Genomic DNA, 26,126 nt, shown 5'->3' on the forward strand with positions numbered 1-26,126 from the left:
GGCTCTCCATGGGGGTGTTGGGAGGGGTTCTTTCTGAAACTCTGGGGAAGGGTGAGATTTTTATTTATCAAAAAGGGTCAGAGGTTGTCATTTTTGACACTGCCACTCCTCTTGGAAGGAGGAACCCCCAGCTGATGGTTCAACCTGTCAACCAAAAGCAGCCAAAAACACCCTCCCCGCGGAGTGCCCACTCGAGAAGAAATGCGGCAGTGACTCAGCCTCCTGACCCGGGGGACAGCTAGGCTCTGCAAAACTACTCCCTCCTCCTCTGGCCGGCCCTCCCTCTCCCCCACCCCGGGCTTCTCCTGCCTTCCCCAGACCCTAGTGTGCCGAGCAGTCAAGTGAAAAACTCCCATGAGGCAGAAAGGCACAGCTGTGTGTTTACAGCCAGTGATTCCGATCCAAATCGCATCCCTGCCAGTCTCCCGCGAGGCAGGCTGGGGGCACACTGTGGATGGATGTGCCAGGTGGGAAGCTATTTCGGGAGCTGACCTGCAGCCCTTTGCCATAACAGAGCCTTCCTCCTACCCCCCACTCAGGAAAGACGTCCTTCTAGAAGGATCTCTCTCTTTAGAAGTGGCTGATGGGGCTGTGGGATTTCAGCCCGTTCCCTGTTGCTTGTACCGTCAGATTTCTGGCTCATGTTCCCAGGCAGCCACGTGAGAACGGCCATGGGCTCCCATCTGTCCAGGGAGAAGGCAGAGGGTGAAGGTGACCGACCACAGGGCCCTCAGCGGGATGAACGGCGGGGAGTGCAGGCCACGCAGGGGACAGGACGCCCGCTTCTCCAGAGGACAGAATCCGCCTCGGACCTGCCAGGGGAGCAGCAGTACCACGCAAGGGGCAGGAGACAAACCTCCAGGCATTAGGCAGGCTTTGGAATAGCAGGAGCCTAGGAAGGAGACAAAGCTGCCAATGTCAAGGTCAGGGAGAAGAGACCCAACTCTGCCTGTGTCCAGACTGGACGGTTAGAAGTCAGAGAGCTCAAGGTCAAAGGACTTCGAAGGTTGAGAAGTAAGCCAGCCGCGGCATTTCCCCAGAATGAGCTCCTGGTGAAAGCAACGCGGGAGTCTCCCCTGTTTCTGAGCAGCAAATGAGCATCTTTGGTTCAAATCGAGTTTGGGAACCATGGTATTCTGGAAGGAGGGCAGGATACAAATCCATAGGAAGGAACAATCTCTAAAATGTTGCTATGAAGCAGAATGCTAACTGGGACACTGCAGGGGAGCTGAAAAGAGCTTGGAGCAGTGGGATCTTCAGTTTAGTGATGTTACCTGAAGGCCAATGAGAGAAAGACCCTTGAGTGTTTGTTTGCTGGCTCCCTGACAGATGGGAAGGTGGGACGGGGTTGGGAGTGTATAGCTACCCGGGCAGTGGCAGCGTCCAAATGGCAAGAGTTCTGCCACACCCGCTGGTCACGGTCAATTCATTTTGGCCTGAGCGATGGCACCACAGCCCCAGACAAGAATGGGCCTCACTGGTGTAATATTTGCAGGAACTTTCCACACCCTCCTTGCAAGCCTGGCTTACTGTAGATGGATGACCGTCATAACTACATCCCTTGCTCCAGAAAATATTTATTTGTGACCAGATACCAGTGCAATAAGGTTGAAAATACTATCAGTTCCTGTCCCCTGTACCCCCTCCACCTCCGCTGCCTCTATGTTTGCCCATAATTAGGGAAAGCAAGTATATTCATCGCATCTTAATGGCTGATAAGATGGTGAATTAACAGATCTATGTCCGTGGGAAATGCAGTTTCTAGTTGTGGCCACAAGGGTCCAGCCATAGCCCTGTCCTATCCACATCCTTTTTGATGACTCAGATGGAGAGATAAACATGTCAGTCACACTCAAAGTTGCAAACCCGGAAGGTACTGCTCATAGGATAGGTAATGGAATTACCATAAAACCATCTCCTTCAGGTAGAATGATGGGTCCAAACAACCAGGTATAATTTAACCAGATAAAATTTATGTTAAAAAAAATTCAGTCTCACAACTACAGGGTGGCATTCCTAGCCTTCACTGTAATTCAAGTTTAAAAAATTCTGGGGTTGCAATTGATTACAAGCCTGATAGAAGCAAAAGCAGGATGCGATCACTTTTTTTTTTTAAGCAACTTTAGGTTGTAATAACAAAAGTGGAACAGTCAGAAAAGAAGTGCTCCACTGCTCTCTGTGTTGCTCTAGACTGTGTTGAATCTTGGTTCTAAGCCCCCTGCACTTTATCGGGAACTTCAACAAACTAGAGAAAATTCAGAAGAGAATAGCTGGGGACTCTGGAAGCCATGTCAGATGAGACTGAAGGAGATAAAGGTGTCCTGCCCCTAAAGAGATTCAGTAACCATCTAGAGCTATATGTGTGTTCGTCTCCCAGAGTGAGTGGACATTTCTGGATTGTTCCAGACAAAGCTAGAACACATGCGTAGAAGACATGGGGACGGTCACTCATTCTAAGAATATTCTAACGGTAGCAGCTTCCCAATGATGGAATATGTCACCCCAAGGAAAAAAGGAGCTCCCTGGAAACGTTCAGAAGCTGAGTGGCCAGGGATATGGTAGAGCAGGTTTCTGCTCTGAATTCCATCACCTCTGGAATCCTCGGATGCATTAAATATTTGTGAACTACTGCATTTTATCATATGGTTTATAAATAAGCTATGGAAAAGGAGGACAGATCACATGGAGGGAGTTTGCTGAGACTGGAGGAGAGGGATCCGGAGAAGATTAGATGTTACCTTGAGGGAGAAAAGCCAGATGACGACGATGAAGGCAAGGCCACTGTCAAGAACTGGAATTGCTGCCCTTCGCTCGTCATCCTGGCCTTTTGTTTTCGGTTTTTTAAGCCAGTCGCTGCTGCTGCTGCAGCTGAGCCCTGGGCAACAGGGCTCTCTCGCCTGAATGCCCAGGAGGAAATCAGTGCGTGGAGGACACCGGTGCCCGTTGGCTTAGGGAGGCTGAGCACAGCCAGGGTTGGCGTGTGTGGGGTGCCCTGGCCTTATCCTGGAGAAGGCTTGGCCTGACATCATTTCCATCCAGCAAGGGTGTTTTGTTGAAAGCAGAAAAGATGATCAAGCCGGTTTGCCTTTTACCTAATGCCAGTGCAGGTTCCAGGAGGACAAGCTGGCCCCCAAACTGTCTCAGCCTGGCCAGGAACAGAACACGCCCCCTGATACCTTAGACCACGGGGAAACTGCGCTCGTGGGCCCCCTCCTCCTGGGCCCTTCCGTGAGGACTCAGGGGAAGGGAAGGGCTCTCGTGTCACATTCTTGCCAGCTGTCCCGAGAACCAACCTGATTGCAAATGACACTCCCTCCTCTCTCGGGCATTGCCAGGGCTGCCTTCAACTCATCATGGGATTGTATAATTATGGTGATTACAGCTTATGGCTTTTTTCCTCTCCTCATCTTTTGCTTTCAGATTCTTTGAGGCCTCTCATTAAACATGGTGATCCCGATAAAGTCAGCAAAGTTTTAATAAGACATTTTTTGAAGCTAAAGAAAGCCCAGTCAGAGTTGATTGTTACTGTGTTCCCTCATACAGGCCTTTAAAACTCTGGTGGGCGTGATTGATGCCTGGATATAAGAGGTAGGGGAGAGAGAGGTATGGGGATCCAGGGGGTGCCCATGCTCTTTCACAGGGTTGGAGAACTGATTTACACCATGCCCCTGGCCTTTCTCATTTGTACCAAGAGCACGGTGCATCCAAATCCCCACAGCTGATGGGAGAAGACAGACCATCAAGTAAGGGTAGAGGGCCTGCCCTTTCCATCATAGCATACTAAGTTGGGAAATGGAGATGGAGCAGCCAGTACAAAACTCAAGCCAACCTTGTGAGCTGCGGCAAAAGTAGAGGGGAAGTTCTGATGGATTCTCTGTCCTGAATGATCCTGGAAGGTTCCAGGGCATCCATAATTCTATATATGTAAAGGATTCAACCATTAGTATTTGTGAGTGGTCACCACCCTGTGTTCCTATCCTCAAGGGCGGTTTCCTTGGTAATGATACAGCTTCAGAGCCCCTCATTTGCTAGCCCCTCAGTCAGAGCGTTGCTGAATTGTTTCTAGATGTGTAGGACGTTATGAGGATCACCAGGCAGGCGTGCGGCTGGGGTGGTGGCCACTAGAGCCCCCAGCTTGCCCTTCAGCAGCTTTGTGTAGGTTTGATGTCAGGGTCCCCTTTCTTTCCATCCTCCCCAGGACTGCACGGAGGACTGCACAGCGACGTGCATCTTGCCCTGGCAGGAGTTTGTTTTGAGAGGCTCCAACTGGCCCCTCGTCCTGCCCTGAGCTGTCCTCACTGCTCCTCAGCCAGCTCTCTGGGTGTGACTGAACAGCACTACCTATGAGAGGTTAAATGTCAAAAACCTGGCAGTGATATTTCCCCCAACTGCATCCTCATCCCCTACTGAAGATGACCTGCTGGCTCCGCCCCCTGAGAACAACATCCCTTTAGGGGCCACCAGAATGTAGAGAATGGGCTCAGGGTTAGGGAAGGGCAGCCCCCGTTGAATCCTATTTCTCCACCTGAAGTTGGTATAAGACCCTGGGCAAGCCGCTCACTTGCCCGATGATGCCTGCTGCCCTGGGTGGATGTTGGCACTAAATGAGGGCATAACAAGAACAGCTGCCGTGTCTTGGGCGCTCACGTTGTCGCACTGTGGGCATCCGTGTCATGCAGAACTTGGCCTGAGAGGGACTTCGGTTCTCCCTCAGCTCCACCACTTAACTGTGCATTTCAGACTCCAAGCCTCAGTTTCCTCATCTGTAAAAAAGATAAGAGTAAATGATTAAGAGGGAAAGAATACATAAAGTGCTTCGCATAGTGTTTGTGGTATATATGCTTAAGTATAACTCTTTGTATTATTATTTTCATTATTATGATGTTACCTGCAGCCCATTAGCTCTTATTACCTTATCTGATTTCCAACCACGTCCTGCAAGGTAGGTATTATTGTATTTATTTTGCAGTTGAGAATGGTGACACGCGTATCTCAAATACGACAATGTGCGCAAAGCACATCGTTTATTACAGCAACCGGCTCATGACTCTCCTCGATAAATGGTAGCTATTATTATTGTCTTATTTTGAAAGTCAACTCAGAGAGCCAGTTTCTCTGCTTTCCCTAGGAATGGAGGGACTGTGGTACCCAGCACACCAGCTTCTGCCCTGTGGTCTATTTCTCAGGGCCCCTGTGCACTTCCCAGGAAGCTGTAGGAGCTAGGGGCTTGTAGCAGTGCGGTGCCAGGACGTGGGGAGGGCCACCAAGGAAACACTGCCTACGTTGTCAGGATCTGGCATTTGCCCCAACTCCTGAGGTGCAGGACCCTAAGATGCCTCCTGCTTCCCGACACAGATCGGAGATGGTTCTCCCCTATAAGAGCATGAAATCCAGTCCTGCAGATGTAGCGCTCTGCACCGCAGAAGCCTCATTCCCAGAAACCCTCACCTGGCAGCTGTCTGCCTGCCTGGAGCCACCCTGAGCAGTACAACCTCACCAAGTCTGGTTGTTCCATCTGCCAGATAAACAGAGGCTCCTATTTTTTAACTGCGTGCTACAAAGTTGGGTGGTTGGAGAAGTCAGAACCAAGTGGCAGGGGATGCTTTGAAATCCCTCGGAAGCCAGCCCCCTGGGCGGCACGCTCCCACTGCTTGCAGTATTGACAAACAGAAGCAGAGAGGCCATTTCCACTGACACGAATGGCTTTTTCCTGGGGAAAGTCAGGTTTATATATGTATCTTAAGGTAAATGCTTGAAGTTTGCAGTGTCTGTCAAAGATTGGCATCTTAGGAGCCTGATGTAAAGCTCTACAGCCGATCATGTGGTTGCTCATGAACCTTGCATGAGATGCTTTTGCAAGTGCCTGTGGTGTGAACACTCACGTGAGCATGTGCACAGCGGCACACACAGGTGCGTGTGCCACCTGCCTGATAACACGCCTCCGTGTTCAGTGTATGGTACGTGTGTAACATGCGCTGCAGACCTGCTTGTGCCTCTGCGCATGGACCGCCTGCCCGCTGCTGCTGTGTGCGTGTCTGGGCAGGGGCTCCCCTAAAGCCACAGGTCTTCACGGTTTCAGCTGGATAAGTTATTCTTCACTTCCCTTCCTAAAAACACAATTGCCTAGTGCTGTTGGCGCAGAGTCAGAATGGCCGCTGCATTTCACCCCCGAGGTGGCTTCCTTCCAGCAGTGGGTGAGTGATCCCGGCGTCCGAACTCTCTAACCTTCTTTGGGATCCTTCCGCCCAGAAGGTGCTCCAAATCCGGAAGAGATGATCTGTTTGTCCGTGGCCTCATCTCTGCCCGCCCCTCCTGTTCTCACACCCTAGTTCCATGGACAGTCAGTGGCACCCAGTTTTTAGTGTGCCCATTTTTCCTGCCTCTTTTTTTACACCCATAGTTTTTTCTTCCTAAGAAACAAGAAGCTGAGGGGTCTAGAAATGACACGGAGATGAGTGCCTTGTCCCAGAGGCAATGTACAAATAATGTCTTCAGGTATTGATCCTGTAACTCGCTCCTCCTGGACCCCTAGCAGAAATGCCCTCTATCTTTGAAGATGCTTTTAGACCCAACAGCAGCATCCTGAGGCTTAGTCTCCCACTCACAGCTTCCATCGCTCTTCCTCTGTGGTCCAGGGCCAAGTCCTGTGGGAAACTTGGAAATCTCACCCTTCTACCTGCTAGACCACCAGGGGAGAAGAGGGCTAGGGAACCGCCCATCCCCTGTGTCACAGGGATGGAGAGCATTGCAGCGACATGTGAAAAGGGTTTGTAGGGAAGTAAGAAGGTTCTCTGTGGCTAAGAATTCCATCAGCCCACGTTTCTGTCCAGAGGTGTCTTGAAAAATGCTGCTTGACCTGTCCCCTGCTGCACTTTTTCAGGTTAGAAATACATGTCTGATAAATGCCCCCAAACTGCATTCCTGAGAGTAGGGAGAAAAGAGAAATGAGCCAGCCCTCTTTGAATGTGTATCCAAATGGACTTGGACATTCACGGAAAGATTATGCTTTGGGGCGGTGGGGACAGTCAGCATGTTGGCAGCCTGTGCCCTTGAAACTCTGCCTTGGCAGCCGGCTTAACCAAGGACCCCAAGCCGTGGATGTGTTCTGGGTGAACGTGTTCGCAGGAGATGAGAAGTGCCCTTGGGAGGGTGGGGTTAGAGTCCTCCTGGGTCCTGAGAAGGATCACACACGGCCGAGCAAGTGATCCCTCCTGCTGTCTCATCCACTAAACTTCAGCAGCGCTCTTCCCTGTCACCATAGTCAAGGGTCACTTGAACTTCCTAGTTGGAAAAAAAGTAGCATCAAGTTGTTGCCGATAGCAACTCAGCCACGTCCCTGTTTCCTTGAGTCTTTGGTCCCTTGCCTAGTTTGCGGTGAACCAGTGCAGAGATGCCAGAGTACATTTAAGGAAGAGGAGGCAAGCACAGCATGGGCTAAGGAAGGCGTGCCATCGGGGGGCCTTGTGAACAGAATGCCCACCTCCGCTCCACCCCTGTGTCCACCAAGAACTTGCTGCAGGCTGAGTGTAGAAAGAGCACCAGGGTTTTTCAGTCAGAACGAGAGGAAGGAGATAAGAGATCCGGTAATAAAAGGGGGGCATTTCTCCTGCGTGAGGTGAAAAAAGCAGCAGGGAAAATGGAAATGCACAACTTGGACGGGAGGCTGGGGAGTTGGGGACTGGGCATTGTGCCACCAGTGTCGGGCACAGCTGCTGAGCCCTTGTCACTCGTGGCATCCGGCATGCCTGCCTGGTTCCAGATTTGTCCCTGCACAGCTGGGGACCATGGAGGAAGGTCTCCCATCACCCACAAAAACTAACAGGTAGAGGTCGTACTTTGCAAAGAGCCCCATAAGTGACGAGCACGATGAGGGGGCGAGAGTCAGAAGTGCGAGGAAGGGCAGCTGGGGAGGGCTTCCCCAGCCAGCTCGATTTGGGCACGTGGTTCTAATTGGGGTTGGTTCTAATTGGAGTAAAGCATCCGCCCGCCCCTCCTCAGGAAGGTAAACATGACACCTGATTCTCTCCTCCCTGGGACTGTTGCTATGGAGATCCCAGAGGCATCGGCACCAATAACACAGGGCCACAAACAGAAGTGGCAGCTTCACTGGCCGGTCCAGTAGCCACTGTTTTAAACCCATGAGTGCCAAGCAGCGGTGACGTGCACCTCAGCTCAGCACAACAGCCAAAGTCCCACTTTGCCAGGCTTGCCAGCCAGAAGGTAGCAGCTTTTCCTTCTCAGGAGTCCCCAGTGTGAGGAAGGGAAGCAGCTTAGGCAGAACAGAAATGCCTGGGATGGTCTCAAGTGTGCCCAAGAGCTGAAGCGTCTTTCTCAGTGAGGTTGAGAAAATCACCCTGCACTGCCCAGAGAGATAGTCTGGTGTGGGTAGATGTGGAGGAATCCTTAGTCCTGAGCTTTTCCACCTGCATCCTTCCTTGAGAGTGACAGTCATGTACAGGGAGAAGGTGGATGGGCCGTGAAGGCCACTGACCAGCTGTGTGCGCTCAGGCTAGCGGTTCAACCTCATGTGTCCAGTGAGGGTTAAAGGAATACCTAACTGGCAAGGATGCTGTGGACATTTGCACAGGTGTCTCTCAAATGTCAAGTGCGCTTGACACACAACAGCTGCTCTATGTTCAATCAATGGGTGGCCGTTAGTAACTTTCCTCAGCAGCTAACCTGTGTCCCTAGTAAGGGGACCGTCCCCACACTGCCACCATCAAGGTCTGGTTGAGTCGAAGAGGAGGGCACTTGAGAAGGGAGGGTGCATGAGATAACAATGCCACCCCGTTGGGCAGGAACAAGAAATTCAAAGAGAAAAATCCCTGGAGATAGGGGATATAGGTTGGTCCTCTCACATTTAGTTCAGATAAACTCAACGTTTCTAAATTTAAAAAAAAAAAAATTAAGTAAAAATTAAAAAAAAAAAAAAAAAAAGCACTGCTAGTTGCCAGGCTAGAGTAAGGTGTCTGGACCTGCTAATGATCCCAGTAACATTTTGTGGGAATTGCTCTCAGCAGACACGACTGCAGGCAGATTCCATAGACCCACCATTGACGTGGAAAAACCTGATTGTTTATATTACTGTACATAAAATGGTGGGCTGTTGCAAAATAATCCACTGTTTATATTTTGACCATATTCCTTACTTTTTACATAGGTTTAATGTATGTTAAGTCTTCGTCCAGAGAGCTTTTTTAAAAATAATTCAATTTTCACCTATCTCTTGATTTGGAGGGGGGGGGAAGCTTTGTTTTATATTTGTGGTACCCTATTTTTTTTTTAACATCTTTATTGGAGTATAATTGCTTTAGAATGGTGTGTTAGTTTCTGCTGTATAACGAAGTGAATCAGTTATACATATACATATATCCCCATATGCCCTCCCTCTTGCGCCTCCCTCCCACCCTCCCTATCCCACCCCTCTAGGTGGTCACAAAGCACGGAGCTGACCTCCCTGTGCTATGCGGCTGCTTCCCACTAGCTATCGATTTTACATTTGGTAGTGTATATATGTCCATGCCACTTTCTCGCTTCGTCCCAGCTTACCTTTCCCCCTACTGTGTCCTCAAGTCCATTCTCTACATCTGTGTCTTTATTCCTGTACTGCCCCTAGGTTCTTCGTGACCTTTTTTTTTTTTAGATTCCATATATATGTGTTAGCACACGGTATTTGTTTTTCTCTTTCTGACTTACTTCACTCTGTATGACAGTCTTTAGGTCCATCCACCTCACTACAGATAACTCAATTTCATTTCTTTTTATGGCTGAGTAATATTCCACTGTATATATGCACCACATTTTCTTTATCCATTCATCTGTTGATGGACACTTAGGTTGCTTCCATGTCTTGGCTATTGTAAATAGTGCTACAATGAACATTGTGGTACATGACTCTTTTTGAACTATGGTTTTCTCAGGGTATTTGCCCAGTATTGGGATTACTGGGTCATATGGTAGTTCTATTTTTAGTTTTTTAAGGAACCTCCATACTGTTCTCCATAGAGGCTGTATAAATTTATATTCCCACCAAAAGTGCAAGAGGGTTCCCTTTACTCCACACCCTCTCCAGCATTTTTTGTTTCTAGATTTTTTGATGCTGGCCATCCTGACCAGTGTGAGGTGATACCTCATTGTAGTTTTGATTTGCATTTCTCTAATGATTAGTGATGTTGAGCATCCTTTCATGTCTTTGTTGGCAATCTGTATATCTTCTTTGGAGAAATGTCTATTTAGGTCTTCTGCCCATTTTTGGATTGGGTTGTTTGGTTTTTTGATATTGAGCTGCATGAGCTGCTTGTATATTTTGGAGATTCATCCTTTGTCAGTTGCTTCACTTGCAAATATTTTCTCCCATTCTGAGGGTTGTCTTTTCATCTTGTTTATGGTTTCCTTTGCTGTGCAAAAGCTTTTAAGTTTCATTAGGTCCCATTGTTTATTAGGGTTCATTGTTGATTTTTGTTTTTATTTCCATTTCTCTAGGAGGTGGGTCAGAAAGGATCTTGCTGTGATTTATGTCATAGAGTGTTCTGCCTATGTTTTCCTCTAAGAGTTTGATAGTGTCTGGCTTTACACTTAGATCTTTAATCCATTTTGAGTTTATTTTTGTGTATGGTGTTAGGGAGTGTTCTAATTTCATTCTTTTACATGTAGCTGTCCAGTTTTCCCAGCACCACTTATTGAAGAGGCTGTCTTTACTCCATTGTGTATTCTTGCCTCCTTTATCAAAGGTAAGGTGACCATATGTGCATGGGTTTATCTCTGGGCTTTCTATCCTGTTCCACTGATCTATATTTCTGTCTTTGCGCCAGTGCCATACTGTCTTTTTTTTTTTAACATCTTTATTGGAGTATAATTGCTTTACAATGGTGTGTTACTTTCTGCTTTATAACAAAGTGAATCAGCTATATACCATATTGTCTTGATTACTGTAGCTTTGTAGTATAGTCTGAAGTCAGGGAGCGTGACTCCTCCAGCTCCGTTTTTCTTTCTCAAATTTGCTTTTGCTATTTGGGGTCTTTTGTGTTTCCATACAAATTGTGAAATTTTTGGTCTAGTTCTGTGAAAAATGCCATTGGTACTTTGATAGGGATTGCATTGAATCTGTAGATTGCTTTGGGTAGTTTATTCATTTTCACCATGTTGATTCTTCCAATCCAAGAACATAGTATATCTCTTCATCTCTTTGTATCATCTTTAATTTCTTTCATCAGTGTCTTATAGTTTTCTGCATACAGGTTTTTGTCTCCTTAGGTAGGTTTATTCCTAGGTAATTTATTCTTTTTGTTGCAGTGGTAAATGGGAGTGTTTCCTTAATTTCTCTTTCAGATTTTTCATTAGTGTATAGGAATGCAAGAGATTTCTGTGCATTAATTTTGTATCCTGCTACTTTACCAAATTCATTGATTAGCTGTAGTAGTTTTCTGGTAGCATCTTTAGGATTCTCTATGTATAGTATCATGTCATCTGCAAACAGTGACAGCTTAACTTCCTCTTTTCCGTTTTGGATTCCTTTTATTTCATTTTCTTCTCTGATTGCTGTGGCTAAAACGTCCAAAACTATGTTGAATATTAATGGTGGGAGTAGGCAACCTTGTCTTGTTCCTGATCTTAGTGGAAATGGTTTCAGTTTCTCACCATTGAGAATGATGGCCTTTACTATGTTGAGGTAAGTTCCCTCTATGCCTACTTTCTGGAGGGTTTTTATCATAAATGGGTGTTGAATTTTGTCAAAAGTTTCTTCTGCATCTATTGAGATTATCATATGGCTTTTATCCTTCAATTTGTTAATATGGTGTATCACATTGATTTGCATATATTGAAGAATCCTTGCATTCCTGGGATAAAACCCACTTGATCATGGTGTATGATCCTTTTAATGTGCTGTTGGATTCTGTTTGCTAGCATTTTCTTGAGGATTTTTGCATCTATGTTCATCAGTGGTATTGGCCTGTAGTTTTCTTTCTTTGTGACATCCTTGTCTGGTTTTGGTATCAGGGTGATGGTGGCCTCATAGAATGAGTTTGGGAGTGTCCCTCCCTCAGCTATATTTTGGAAGAATTTGAGAAGGATAGGTGTTAGCTCTTCTCTAAATGTTTGATAGAATTCGCCTGTGAAGCCATCTGGTCCTGGGCTTTTGTTCGTTGGAAGATTTTAAATCACAGTTTCAATTTCAGTGCTTGTGATTGGTCTGTTTATATTTTCTATTTCTTCCTGGTTCAGTCTCAGAAGGTTGTGCTTTTCTAAGAATTAGTCCATTTCTTCCAGGTTTCCATTTTATTGGCATATAGTTCCTTGTAGTAATCTCTCATGATGTTTGTATTTCTTCAGTGTCGGTTGTGACTTCTCCTTTTTCGTTTCTAATTCTATTGATCTGAGTCTTCTCCCTTTCTTTCTTGATGAGTCTAGCTAATGGTTGATCAGTTTTGTTTATCTTCTCAAAGAACCAGCTTTTAGTTTTATTGATCTTTGCTATCGTTTCCTTCATTTCTTTTTCAATTATTTCTGACCTGATCTTTATGATTTTTTTCCTTCTGCTAACTTTGGGGTTTTTTTGTTCTTCTTTCTCTAATTGCTTTAGGTGTAAGGTTAGGTTGTTTAGTTGAGATGTTTCTTGTTTCTTGAGGTAGGATTGTATTGCTGTAAACTTCCCTTTTAGAACTGCTTTTGCTGCATCCCATAGGTGTTGGGTCATCGTGTTTTCATTGTCATTTGTTTCTAGGTATTTTTTGATTTCCTCTTTGATTTCTTCAGTGATCTCTTGGTTATTTAGTAGTGTATTGTTTAGCCTCCATGTGTTTGTATTTTTTACAGGTTTTTTTCCTGTAATTGATATCTAGTCTTATAGTGTTGTGGTTGGAAAAGATACTTGACATGATTTCAATTTTCTTAAATTTACCAAGCCTTGATTTGTGGCCCAAGGTATGATTTATCCTGGAGAATGTTCCTTCAGCACTTGAGAAGAAAGTGTATTCTGTTGTTTTTGGATGGAATGTCCTATAAATATCAATTAAGTCCATCTTGTTTAATGTGTCATTTAAAGCTTGTGTTTCCTTATTTATTTTCATTTTGCATGATCCATTCATTGGTGAAAGTGAGGTGTTAAAGTCCCCTACTATGATTGTGTTACTGTGGATTTCCCCTTTTATGGCTGTTAGCATTTGCCTTATGTATTGAGATGCTCCTATGTTGGGTGCATAAATATTTACAATTGTTACATCTTCTTCTTGGATTGATCCCTTCATCATTATGCAGTGTCCTTCTTTGTCTCCTGTAATAGTCTTTATTTTAAAGTCCATTTTGTCTGATACGAGAATTGCTACTCCAGCTTTCTTTTGATTTCCATTTGCATGGAATATCTTTTTCCATTCCCTCACTTTCAGTCTGTATGTGCCCCTAGGTCTGAGGTAGGTGTCTTGTAGACAGCATATATATGGGTCTTGTGTTTTTATCCATTCAGCCAGTCTATGTCTTTGGTTGGAGGATTTGCTCCATTTACATTTAAGGCAGTTATTGATATGTATGTTCCTATTACCATTTTCCTAATTGTATTGGGTTTGTTATTGTAGGTCTTTTCCTTCTCTTGTGTTTCTGGCCTAGAGAAGTTCCTTTAGCATTTGTTGTAAAGCTGGTTGGTTGTGCTGAATTCTCTTAGCGTTTGCTTATCTGTAACGGTTTTAATTTCTCTATCGAATCTGAATAAGATCCCTGCTGCGTAGAGTAATCTTTTTTTAAAAATATTTATTTATTTATTTATTTATTTTTGGCTGCGTTGTGTCTTCGTTGCTGTGAACGGGTTTTCTTTAGTTGTGGCAAGCGGGGGCTACTCTTCATTGCGGTGCGTGGGCTTCTCGTTGCAGTGGCTTCTCTTGTTGTGGAGCATGGGCTCTAGGCGTGCGGGTTTCAGTAGTTGTGGCTCACAGGCTCAGTAGTTGTGGCACACGGACGTAGCTGCTCTGTGTCATGTGGGACCTTCCTGGACCAGGGCTCGGGCCCAAAACCCCTGCACTGGCAGGTGGATTCTTAACCACTGCATCACCAGGGAAGCCCTGGGTAGAGTAATCTTGGTGTAGTTTTTTCCCTTTCATCACTTGAAATATGTCCTGCCACTCCTTTCTGGCTTGCAGAGTTTCTGCTGAAAGATCAGCTGTTAACCTTATGGGGATTCCTTTGTGTGTTATTTGTTGCTTTCCCCTTGCTGCTTTTAATATTTTTTCTTTGTATTTAATTTTGATAGTTTGATTAATATGTGTCTTGGCATGTTTCTGCTTGGATTTATCCTGTATGGGACTCTCTGCGCTTCCTGGGCTTGATTATTTCCTTTCCCATATTAAGGAAGTTTTCAACTATAATCTCTTCGAATGTTTTCTCAGTCCCTTTCTTTTTCTCTTCTTCTTCTGGGACCCCTATAATTTGAATGTTGGTGAGTTTAATGTTGTCCCAGAGGTCTCTGAGACTGTCCTAAATTCTTTTCATTCTTTTATCTTTATTCTGCTCTGCGGTAGTTATTTCCACTATTTTGTCTTCCAGGTCACTTACCTGTTCTTCTGGCTCAGTTATTCTGCTCTTGATTCCTTCTAGAGAATTTTTAATTTCATTTATTGTGTTGCTCATCGTTATTTGTTTGCTCTTTAGTTCTTCTAGGTCCTTGTTAAACGTTTCTTGTATTTTCTCCATTCTACTTCCAAGATTTTGGATCATCTTTACTATCATTACTCTGAATTCTTTTTCAGGTAGACTGCCTATTTCCTCTTCATTTGTTTGGTCTGGTGGGTTTTTACCTTGCTCCTTCATCTGCTGTGTATTTCTCTGTCTTCTCATTTTCCTTGACTTACTGTGTTTGGGGTCTCCTTTTTGTAGGCTGCAGGTTCATACTTCCTGTTGTTTTTGGTGCCTGCCCCCAGTGGATAAGGTTGGTTCAGTGAGTTGTGTAGGCTTCCTGGTGGAGGGGACTGGTACCCGTGTTCTGATGGATGAGGCTGGATCTTGTCTTTCTGGTGGGCAGGACTGTGTCCGGTGGTGTGTTTTTGGGGTGTCTGTGAACTTAGTATGATTTTAGGCAGCCTCTCTGCTATGGGTGGGGTTGTGTTCCTGTCTTGCTAGTTGTTTGGCATGGGGTGTCCAGCACTGTAGCTTGCCAGTCATTGAGTGGAGCTGGGTCTTAGCATTGAGACGGAGATCTCTGGGAGAGCTCTTGCCGATTGATATTACGTGGAGCTGGGAGGTCTCTGGTGGACCAATGTCCTGAACTCGGCTCTCCCACCTCAGAGGCTCAGGCCTGACACCCGGCTGGAGCACCAAGACCATGTCAGCCTCTCAGCTCTACCCGGGGGTGACCTCGGAGAGCGTCCTGCATCCCTTGCTGCCTACCCGGACTCCGGGGCGCCACCCACAGCCGAGTCACCGGCCCGGCTGCGTCTCAGATGTCTGTGGTATCCTATTTTTAAAAAGTCAAATAAAGAGAATATTTCAATACCAAATAAAATGCCCTTCAGCTCCTGAGAGAGATCAGAAAGCTTGGCAAGGACCCAGGAGTAATACAGACCTCAGGAATGGATCTTGTCACAGGGCACCCCCCCCACCCCCTTCCCCTTCCCTGAAGCGTGACAAAGCCGGAAGCAGCCTCTGCTTCCTGGATGCTGCTCCAGCCTAGGTCTGCCCTGGATCAGCCATGTGTAACCATTGCCTAGTTCCCGTCTCATCTGCCCATCTTGCTGATGATGAAAGAGGAGAGTTGCAGTGTTTTCAAATTATTCTCTATCAAGTATGGGTTTTCCTACCATCCCCTGCCAGAGCTTCTAACCCTCTAAACTACCCCAAGCAAATGGCACTCTCTCTCCAATTTTAAACATTGTTGAGAAAGGAGATGCCACAGAATACCTTACACTTCCTTTTGAAATCATCCCTTTTGCTTTGCTCAGTGGAGAAGGCGGCACCAGGGGGACCAACCTCCAGGGAAGTCACGCGATGATGTCAGGCAGTCCTGACTTGGCTGGAATCCCTGGCTCCTCCCCCTCCCAACAAACCCAAGCTGGGACCTTTCCTTTCTCCCTGGCTCTTAGGGCTGACGGCTCTCCCGTCAAGTCCCCTACAGGCCTGTGAGTTCACACACACTCATCATTTATGAACCTGAGCATCGTCTACTCATAGGTAACTTTCAGCCTCCTTGAAAGGACAGCTTCTCTCTGGGACCTCCCACTTCTTGCCTGCTGGGGTCACCTGGTGAGCCCTATTCAGCAAAACACCGATTTTCATTAGCAGGGATGAAAAATGCCTGTGTGTCACCAGAAGGCGATACGTTTGGATCTATGGAGACTAGAAATCATGTTCCAAATTAGTTCTGTTGCAAGTTCTAGTTCCCCTAGCAGAGGAATCTGGGTTTCTCCTATACTGGAGGGGGAAGCTTTGAATTTAGCCAAAAGGCAAAGTTGCTGGGATAGCAACTGAAAAAGAGTAAGGGGTGGGACATTTCAAAGCAGAGATGTGATAGCTGGATTTTTTTCTAATCTTTTTTTATCTTCTGAAACATAATTACACATGGCAAAATGAATAGATCTGAAATGTATGGTTCAACGAATCTGACGAATGTATGCACCAGAGTAACCTACACCCATCACCCTATAAAGTTCCCTTATGCCCCTTCCCAGTCAATTCCATCTCTCTCCCCTAGAGACAACCACGGTTGATTTCCATCCCCCTCATAGCATGTGTTTAGACTTAGTGGACTTGAGATCTGTAACTTTGGTCTTAGGTCATCTGAGCAAATTAGCAAGAAAATCCCATCAGCAGCTCAGATGTCTCTACCTTCTTAGAGTTGAAAAAGGTCCTGCCTGAGCCACTAGTGCTTGGCTCCGCTGCCCCCAGTATGCCATGTGACCCCCAGGGCTACTCTCTGAGCCACAGCCCTTTTCTCAGCCAAAGAGGTTAGCGTCAGTCTCTCAGGTAAGTGAGTGGCGAAAGCTCTTGGTAACCCGGATGGTGCATGCTTTGTTGATTAATATCTGGAAGTGCGATGCACAGAGCCACAGCATGTCAAGCAGCATGTCGATTTTTCCTGAAGCACCTCACAAAAGGGAGCCATTCCTTTTGTGCACTTCCTTTTAGAAACAAAGGATTCCGTGACCACCTTCTTCCAGGCTTCTAGCCATCAGGATGGCTGCAGAGCTGAAATGATTAGTCAGGGTGGAGGGTGGGAATTGAACGTGTGGGTGTTTGTGAACCCAGCACTGAGCCTGCGGTCCATGAAATTGAAGGATCACAAATTCTATTGGATTAAACTTGGCCAAATGTCTCGAAGGTGAAAAGTACTTTGTCTGAATGCAAAGCTTTGCTGTCTCTGGAATGTACCTTCTGCAGCTCAGTTCTTAATCACTGTATATTTTTTCACTTGGACAAAGGCTGCCTGCTAATAGCATTTTCAACCACCTTCAGCTGCTTCGCTCAGCTACGCCAAGGCCTCAGGCTGAGCTGGCTACAGTTTCCTGGCACCATGATCTGTTCCCAACTGACCAGCATTGAGGAACAGCACACATTCACACCCTGAAAACATTCCTTTCCCTGTAACTAAGCAAGATGCCAGGCAAAGGCAGAATTACCACTCCCCTTCCTAAGTGTCTCCTGCAGAACCGTCCAAACTGGAGGCGAGGATGGGGGTGAAGAGGAGGAAGGAAAGACCCCTAGAAGGTGCAGGGTGGGAGCTCCCCTCTCTGTGCGCAGAGCAGTAGCTAGGAGCTCGCAGCAAGCCCCTAGCGGCATACACCCTGGGGCAGCTCATCTCTGAACACCGGTAGCCTCTGCTGTCAGGTTTCACTTTGATCCCTGAAAACTGTAAGAGCCTCAGCTCTTCAGAAGTGAGGCAGCTGCAGAGCCAGTGTGTTTGCAGGATGTCTTCCCCAAAGCCCGGGGCCAGCATCTAGCCTTGCCTGCACCCTGCATGAGTAACCACCTTCCAGCCTCACCCACGAGGTCACTGCCTAGTGAACAGATTGCGGCTGGGCTGAGCTGCCCCCTGAGCCGACCTGAGCCATCATGACCTCCTTTAGCAGCAGAACTGGCATTTGGTAAATGTGTGAGGGCAGGAGCGGGAGAGGGAGACAGAAATGCCAAGGAGTACCACCTGGACGGCTTCGAGGTTGGGAACAGTCTCAGGGTGCGTTCTCCCCCAGGGCTGTCAGCTGCAGCCCCGCCCCCAACTGTGAAGCGCTGCAGGCAGCTGGGGGAGGGGAGGGGAAGGATTGATGGGCTGGCCACAGGTCTTTGCAGTCAGAGCTGTGAGGCTGAGCTCTGGGACTTAGGCAGGAAGAGATTAATTAACGCCTCCCAGCCCAGCCCGCTCTACAGAACTGGGAGGTGTGGAGGGTAGGGATCCTCAGGGCCAAATCCACCTAAAACAGACACACAATCATCCAGAAACAGAACCTCTAACCTCCCTCAACCACAGCCCCTTCTCCAGCCAAAATGACCTCACTAATGAGAATGAAGCTGTGATGAGGGTTTGGATGCCTGGTAAACGTCACCCTCTTTGTCTCTGGGCTTTTAACATCTGCGCTGGCAACGGACTGTTATTTAGAAGCTTTAGTGATTCCTTTTTTTCACACCCGCCAGCTAAATCAGAGCCCCAAATGCCATTGTAGGGCAAACCTGGAAATATATTTGGATACACCATGTGTAATTTGTGGCCCTGGTAGAGGAGGGATGGAAGGAGGGGGGAGGAGCTGGTATTTGGTGTGTGGTTTCCACAGCAGTAAGCAGTACCCAGGAGGAAAGCAGCATTCCTTGGTGCCTTTCACGTGAGCAGGGATGGAAAAGGGTGAAAGGAGCTGGGGGAGGTTTGGTAGAGCCCGCGTACCAGGAGGCCCCTAGACTCATCAGGTCCACATTTCCCCGTGCTTCCTGCCTTCAGGACTGCATGGAGAAGGCCCGTTCCCAGGTCCACCACCTGGATGACAAATGCCTACGGCTCCGTGTAAGAAAGGGCAGTCAAGGAAAAGTCCCGGCTCCATGTGTGCTTTAGAACCAGGCCCGGAGGGAGTCCTCGGCCGTCAGCCTCTGCTATCTGTGAGCTACTGTTGTACCTAACTCACTCCACACAGAGGAGTAGCCATCCTGCTTTTAGTGACTTGCAAAGACTGGCACTTGAAACCCTCTAGGATTAAAAAAAAAAATCTGATTAAAAAATTCGTAGCCCAGTATAAGTGTATCCAGCCGCAGGCTAAGTTTAGTGTATCTGAAGATTCAGATAAGGTTGCTGCTGGGGAGATTGTGTGTGTGTGTGTGTGTGTGTGTGTGTGTGTCTGTAGGGAAGAAAGAAATGAAAAGTTTTGTCTCACTAGCAAACATGAGGCATGAAAGGGGAAAAACAGAGCAAAGGGGAGGTAGAGGCAGACTTCCCAACTGCCCCTGAGAGCATTTGCATTTCTGGACAAGCTCCCATCCCTGCCATCGGAATTCTCAAAGTCAAGCTGGCACGTCCCTCCGTGGAGAGCTAAGCCAGATGACATATTGTCCTGCATCCAGCAAACTCACAGCCCATGTTGTTCGTTTGTTGGAAATGCCCATTATCCATCAATTCATCAATCAGCAGGTTTATTGAGTACCCTACCAGGCTTCACAAACCTGATCAATTTTTTTTAATTACATCCAGCGTACATGCAGCCAAGCCCAGTAAACAAGATGAGCCCTCACACCCCACTTGGAAATGAACATGAGGAATTGCTGGCCCTTGAAACCTCACGCTGCCAAACGCTGCAGCCCGTGTTGATGAGCGACCACGTGCTACCCTAGGCAGATGGCGCTGACCCACTGTCAATATTAAGATGGGTTCTGAGTGTTTTCTCAGACACAGTGATCAATCTGCTTGGGTCCAGCCATACTCTCCTCTAGACGCCTGTCCAATGCTATGGATTTCTGAAGAGGGTGAGCAGGGAATGGGTGCAGACTATGGCTATAGGGAAATAAGCAAAGGACTGAGCCTTCCCCATCCTCCTGTTGGTGCCCAGTCCCACATCAGAGGCTCCTCCTGGGCATGTGAGCAACTGGACCTCTATAGCCCATGTACCAGGCCTCACGATAGAGTTCATCCTTTTTGTTTTTGAAAGGACAAGAACGGCTTCATAGTTTGTAAGTGAAGGGCTTGTAAGACTTCCTGATGTGGAATCATCAGAGTCAGCCTCCGGGTACCAGAGATGGGGACCAAGAACATAGGAGTGCATTGCCCTGTGTCCTGCAGCCCAGGCTCCAAGCCTCGGCAGCGCCCCCAGACCTTCCCAGTCCCAGAACAGTTTGTCAGGAAGACCTAAGGAGAGCTCAATCCTGCATTTTAAACAGGATTCCTAGGTCTTCTGCCTTCTTCAGACTAGTTAATATATTAGTTCCCAGTCACCCAGATTCTTAGCCATCATCTATTTGGGTCAACCCACCCCCCGTGATCTTACTAGTCCCCAGGCCACCTTTCCTTCCTCACTTGGATAAAATCAAGTTCAGGGGCAGCCCACAGGCATTAAGAGACACTCTACCTAAAGGTTAAAATGCCTGGTTTGGAGTAAGTAAAATCCCCATGCCCCCAAAAGTGTACCAGCGACACACCCTCACCCCCTAACCTGCTCCCAAAGACCTGGTTGTTCAGTTGTCTGTGGTTAAGGCTCCCAAACCGAGAGATGAAAGGGGTTGGTGAGCTAAGTCGTTTGGCCTCGTGGCTCGTGCCAACAATTAATCCACCTGTCTGGCTCTCTGTGTCTGTCCTCTGTGTGTGTGCGCCTGTGGTGCCCCTGTGTCGCTGTCTCTGCAGGGAAAGTCGCTGGCGGGCAAGCGCCTCACCGGCCTGATGCAGTCCTCCTGACAGTGCCCCCCGCAGGGCCCGGGCCCGAGGACCACGCGGGCAGCCGGCCGCGCTTCACATCTGCAGACAGAGCTTCCCTGCGGGGAGATTTGGTCACTGTGAAAGAGAAAGAGTGAGGGCCGTGATGGGCAACGGTGGGGAGACGCGGTGGGGGATCCAGAGGGAGGCCAGAAGGAGAGTCCACGGAGCCTGGGGTCGGCCAGGTAGAGGCCCCTGTTTACAACCCTCTCTTCCTTGTATAGTCGTGTGCCGACACCCCACTCTCTAGGGGTTCCTGGCCCCTAACACGTTCAGGGCAGAGCACCCGGTGGGACTCCTGTTGTGACTGTCAGCTGAGGTTAGATTCTGGCTGTCATCACTCCTCCCGCCGTCCGGGGGATCACGCCTTCCAGCAAACTCAAGAGGACCCCTGGCCCTGAGCACATCCAGTATTACACCCCACCGCCTCTCTGGTGCACCCACGGCACCCCCCTAGTTACACCACTGTGTCCCGACCACCTCCCGCCTCCCGCCTCCTGCATCTCTGCGGCCGCTGCGTGCAAGGACCCGGGGCCAGGCTGCCCTCACGCCATGCGCCCCAATCACATCGTCAGCACTGAGCCATCTCCTGCACTGCAGCACCTCAAGTTCTTCCAACCCCCTCGGAGGCCACCTTTCAAGGAGGTCTCCACAGGCGTTGGCGGCTGCCCTCTAATCCTGCCACACGTCTCGAGGGTCCAACACCAGAGGAAGCACTGGTGTTGATGAAAGAGCTTGTGGTTTAACAGCCGTGAAGGTTCTGACCATCTTTTACATTTTTTATTATTTCGTAATTTATTCTGTTGTGGCCCCTTGCTCCTTGGTGTGTCCCCGCGTGTCTTACTCAAAATAAACGTAGCGATGAACTCGGGGGCCATTGGGATCCTCCCCTCCGGCAGCTCCAGGTGGGAGCTGGGAGGGTCCCAGATGGAGGGGCTGGGCCCCAGGCTGGCAGTCCCAGGCGTGGCTGGGCCCCGGTGGCCAGGTCTCGGTTGTGTCTGAAGCTGGGGGGAATCTGTGCCCAGAGGCGAGGCCAGGGCCCAGTGGTCCTCTGACGGCCCAGCAAAGGCTTTGCCCTCCACAATGCCAATCATCACAGGCCAACGCCAGCACAGAGCTCAACCTGCAAATGACCATCCGCCCACCTGGCTGTGAGGGAGTGATACAAGGCACCGAGTCGGGTGCCTGGCGCGTAGTAGGTGTTTTGCAAATGGTAGCTATTAGGCTCATTGTTGTCGCTGTCATCGTTGTGACTCCCATGAGCCCTCCGACAGAGCGGTATAAGCAACGTGCTTTTGAATTCAGACACTCACCCCCGCCTCTACACCTGCTATGACCATCCTCCTTTGATCTATTCTGGCCGGAGGTGAAAAATCTCCCCTGGGAGTGTATAAACAGCAAACACAGAAGCAAAGCAGCAATCACTGGTATTTCTTTACTTGTGTGGGCAACTTCACCAGCTGGTGAGGCTCATAAGCTTGTTTGCAGACGCTGATTCCTGGGTGCTCCCCCAGGACCATCTTTCCAAGCCCACCTTCGTGCCCTGTCCCCGGGGCACCAGCTTCCATCCCTCCCAGCGGGGCCACCGAGGGCATGAGGAGTCGTGATTACAGTTGTACCGTGGTGGGTTCTTGACCCCTGTGCCTCAGTTTCCCCCATGGCAGTGTTTGCTCTCCCTTCTCGGTACAGTGGAAATTAGAGACATTATGTTGAGTCCTCGGAGTGCCTCCAAAGGGGGGGCTGTAGACCCAGATTCTGGGCAGACAGTCCCTCCCCCTCATGCCACACAACCTGGGCTCAGAACCTGGCACCTGGCAGACAGCTGGCCACTGCTTGATGAGTAAATGAGTTTGGTGAAGCCTGCTCCCATAGTGTGGGGTCTTCTGACCCCTCCTCTTCTCGTCCCATCCTTTTTTTGTCCCCTTGCTTTTCACACAGACCTCCTGTTTCCGAGCAAAATTCCCGATCATGTCCCTCTGCACCCAGCATTGCCCAGAGGAAGCTCTTCCTGCCGAGGTGCCCAGGCTGTGCTGACGCTGACACACAGGGTAGGTGGGCAAAGGCAGTTCTAGAACAGCAGGTGCCTCTGTGCCCTCAGTTATCGAGAGCAAGTGGCTGGCTGCCTCCTGTCCTTCCTCGTGGCTGCAGCCAGGGCAGGGGTAGTCTCCCTGGCCAGGACTTCTATGTCCCCCTGGCTGCAGCTCCTGAGGCTTGACCCACCTTGGAGGTCCCCAGAAGGCCCACCCAGAGCCAGATGGACTGCAGCCCTGAGATGGAGCAGGCTGAAGGCTTCCAGACACCTTTGGGGACATCCAGCCGGCTCGACAGACATAAGGGCGCTTCAAATGGATTCAAACCCAGAGCAATAACCCCCCTCATCCCGCCTCCCAACCAAGGCATGTTCGGTCTTGTGACTGCCGCCACGTACCCCCCAGCAGATCACACCCAGAAATGAGGGGTAGAACAGGATTGCTCCACCCAAGCGGGCTAGTCCAAGGTCAGTCTACCATGCAGACAGACCTTAGAATGCAAGTACATTTGGAAAACTGGTCTTGGCCAGTTCCCCATTGGCCCGGTGGACACAGCCAAAAATTCAGACCAGATTAGACTTTCGAAGGCAATTCTGTAGCAAAATAAACTTTGCTTTTTTGCCCTGTCCTGTCTTAGCTCCCCTGACCGGGCATGGTCTCTGGGTCTGGGATTCTTCCCAATAAGGATGCACAGGGCAAATACCATGTTGGCAGCCCCACAGCCAAAGCATCAGGGCAGTCTCAGAAGTGACCACCCACCCATCAGGGCAGACACACAGGCACCAGGCATTGGGCGTCTGACCGCCATAGACTTTGCCTACATGGGAAGAGTAAAGCTTGTAGGTTGACACATGCGAGTGCCCAGCAGCAGCCAGAGGACCTGACCAGAGCAGCAGGGGCTCTCTGGGCTGGAGAGAGGGCTCCTGCCCTTCCAGGAAGGGATACTCTGGGTTGCTGTGCCCCAGGAATGCAGCAGGGTCTAGCCCACCAGAGCAGTCAGCTGCGTCGTGCTCCAGACCAACCCCTGCCACGGGGTCAGGTACAGGCCAGCACCCAGGAGGGACCTCTTATCACTCTGAGTCACTTCTTAGACCAGTGAACACATGGAGACGTGCTCCGGGGCTTTCCCTGTAGTAAGGTCTCTGTTGCGTTCAAACTACCTCACCAGCAGGGCATGAAGCAGCAGCCTGCCACCCTTCCAGCTCCTTGGCTAGTTGTAGAAGTTGTTTTTCTAAAAATGCACCCCTCGCATTATGCTCCAAGTGCATGGGCTTCAAAAACCACCACTAGCAAGCCTTCCCAGAAGCTGGAAAGAATTGAGGGCTGTTGGTCTTTGGGCCTTGCAGAACATATTGAAGGGAGGTGTTCCAGCAAAGTCCAGGAGCTGGAAAGTCCTGAGGGGCAAGGTAACATGCCACCAGCCTCCAAAAGGGCTGTCTGAGCTGAGTATGTAGCAAGGACCATGTGTGGCACGGTCAAAAAGGGGCCAAATGAATCCCCGAGAACTCACCTCAGGACCCTCTGAAGAGAGGTCTGTGTTCATGTAACCATGGCAATGGCAGACGCCAGCAGCCTACTTGTTAGTACCACCCACTGATAAGGCATTCCCTGGGCGCAACCCAGGGGCCATAAAGTAGCAAAGTAGCAAATGTAGCAATAAGGGGCCCAGGGCCGTAAAGGGACAGGGTCCTAATGGCCGGGCCTCAGCCCTCTCCCCCGTCCCAAATGAGGGCTCAGAGCCAGAGGCTGTCAGCTGTCCGAGGAAGGAGGCCCTGCGCCGCGCCAAGGGCTCCTGGTCTGTATTCTATGCCCACTCGACGCATGATCACAGACACGTCGGAATGGCCTTCACATACTGCATGTGGTTCTCATTAGTTTATTTTTCTGGAATTTGGGGATTGGACTCCAGAACCAAACATGCTGGTACCATCTAAAAATAAATGACTTGAACCCACTATAATCCAGCTCACTCGGTGTGGCTCCTTGGTTTGGGGGTTTGTTGGGTAGGATTTACCACTAGAAAAAAAAATCTATCACCCATCTCCACTCCCCACTCCCTACACTGCCCCATTACATATACACACACGCACACACACAAATACACACACCATTACACACACACACCATTACATACACACAAACACACAGCATTACATACACACACACACCATTACATACACACACACACACAAACACACACCATTACATACACACCATTACACACACACACCATTACATACACACACACACACCATTACATACACACACACACACACACACACACACACACACACACACACACACAGCCTGTTTCCCCCTCGCTCCTAAGCAGGATGCTGAGCAGCTTGGGAAAGCTCTGGGGTGGGGTATACATCCTGGTTGGTTGGGACAACAGTGTCACCAGAAGGCTGATGCCCCTGACTCTACCAGGGTGTCCTTGGCTGGGTGATGTCTGTGCCCCATTTTCTGTGCTCCACCACAAAGCACAGTGGCCTGGTGTCAGCAGTGGCCAGACACCACTCTGACACTCTTAAATCAAGTCCCAAGATGGAAGTCTGCTACACACAGACGGGGATCTTTATGGGGAGTCTTGGTTTCCTGAGCGACAGACAATCTCATCTTCCAATCACGCCAAAGCAGCGGGACTCTGAGAGCCTGGAAGTCAGGCTGACAAGAGGAGAAAGAGAACAAGGTAAAAAGGCACCACGGTACCGCAATCCTATTAACGATGAGGCCGGCCCCTAGCAGTTTGCTTCAGTGGCAGAAATTCTGCTGCTGGAAGCAAGAGTGAGCTCAGAAGTGTGGGAATGGGTCTTCGGCCACATTTCCATGGGACCCAACTTGCCTCCGAACCCCTGGGCCATCTCCCAGAGCGAGAACTCCTGCCTCACAAGGTCAAGACCAAGATCACACCTGCAGTAGCCGCTGAAGTGTCCGGTCTGTAGCATAGCCCACTGTCAGGTCATGGCCCCACCACAAAAGAGCTGCACTTCCTTGTCCTCCTTGATCATGGCCACCTCCTCCAGGGAGTCTGGATGTCCTTCTCAGCTGAGCCATCTGGCTTATTTCCAGATCTGTGTTCAGCAAGCTGTCACTGTGCGCAAGGTCCCACTGACCACCAAGGACAGACATCTGCTTCAGGTCCGAGGTGGAGGTGGAGATTTGGGGCTGCCCATTAAAGCAGTAAGAGCTCTGCCCACCCACGATTGTCTGACAACCCCCCGAGTGCTTCCTCTCTCCCC

General features: G+C 49.0%; 1 protein-coding gene across 1 annotated transcript in view; it reads left to right on the forward strand.

The window, feature by feature from the left end:
* Positions 1-24,834, forward strand: part of RGS6 (regulator of G protein signaling 6) — a 575,969-nt gene extending 551,135 nt beyond the window's left edge. Inside the window, 2 exon segments of the mRNA XM_089907925.1 lie at positions 8,757-8,764; positions 20,786-24,834. Coding sequence (XP_089764051.1) covers positions 8,757-8,764; positions 20,786-20,952 — 175 coding nt within the window. The 3' untranslated portion in view covers positions 20,953-24,834.
* The last annotated feature ends 1,292 nt before the right edge of the window (positions 24,835-26,126 follow it).

The sequence above is a fragment of the Delphinapterus leucas genome, chromosome 2 (genome assembly GCF_059928025.1).
Source record: "Delphinapterus leucas isolate spDelLeu-1000000601 "Yukka" chromosome 2, BTC_Dleu_Yukka2, whole genome shotgun sequence".
Taxonomy (NCBI): Eukaryota; Metazoa; Chordata; class Mammalia; order Artiodactyla; family Monodontidae; genus Delphinapterus; species Delphinapterus leucas.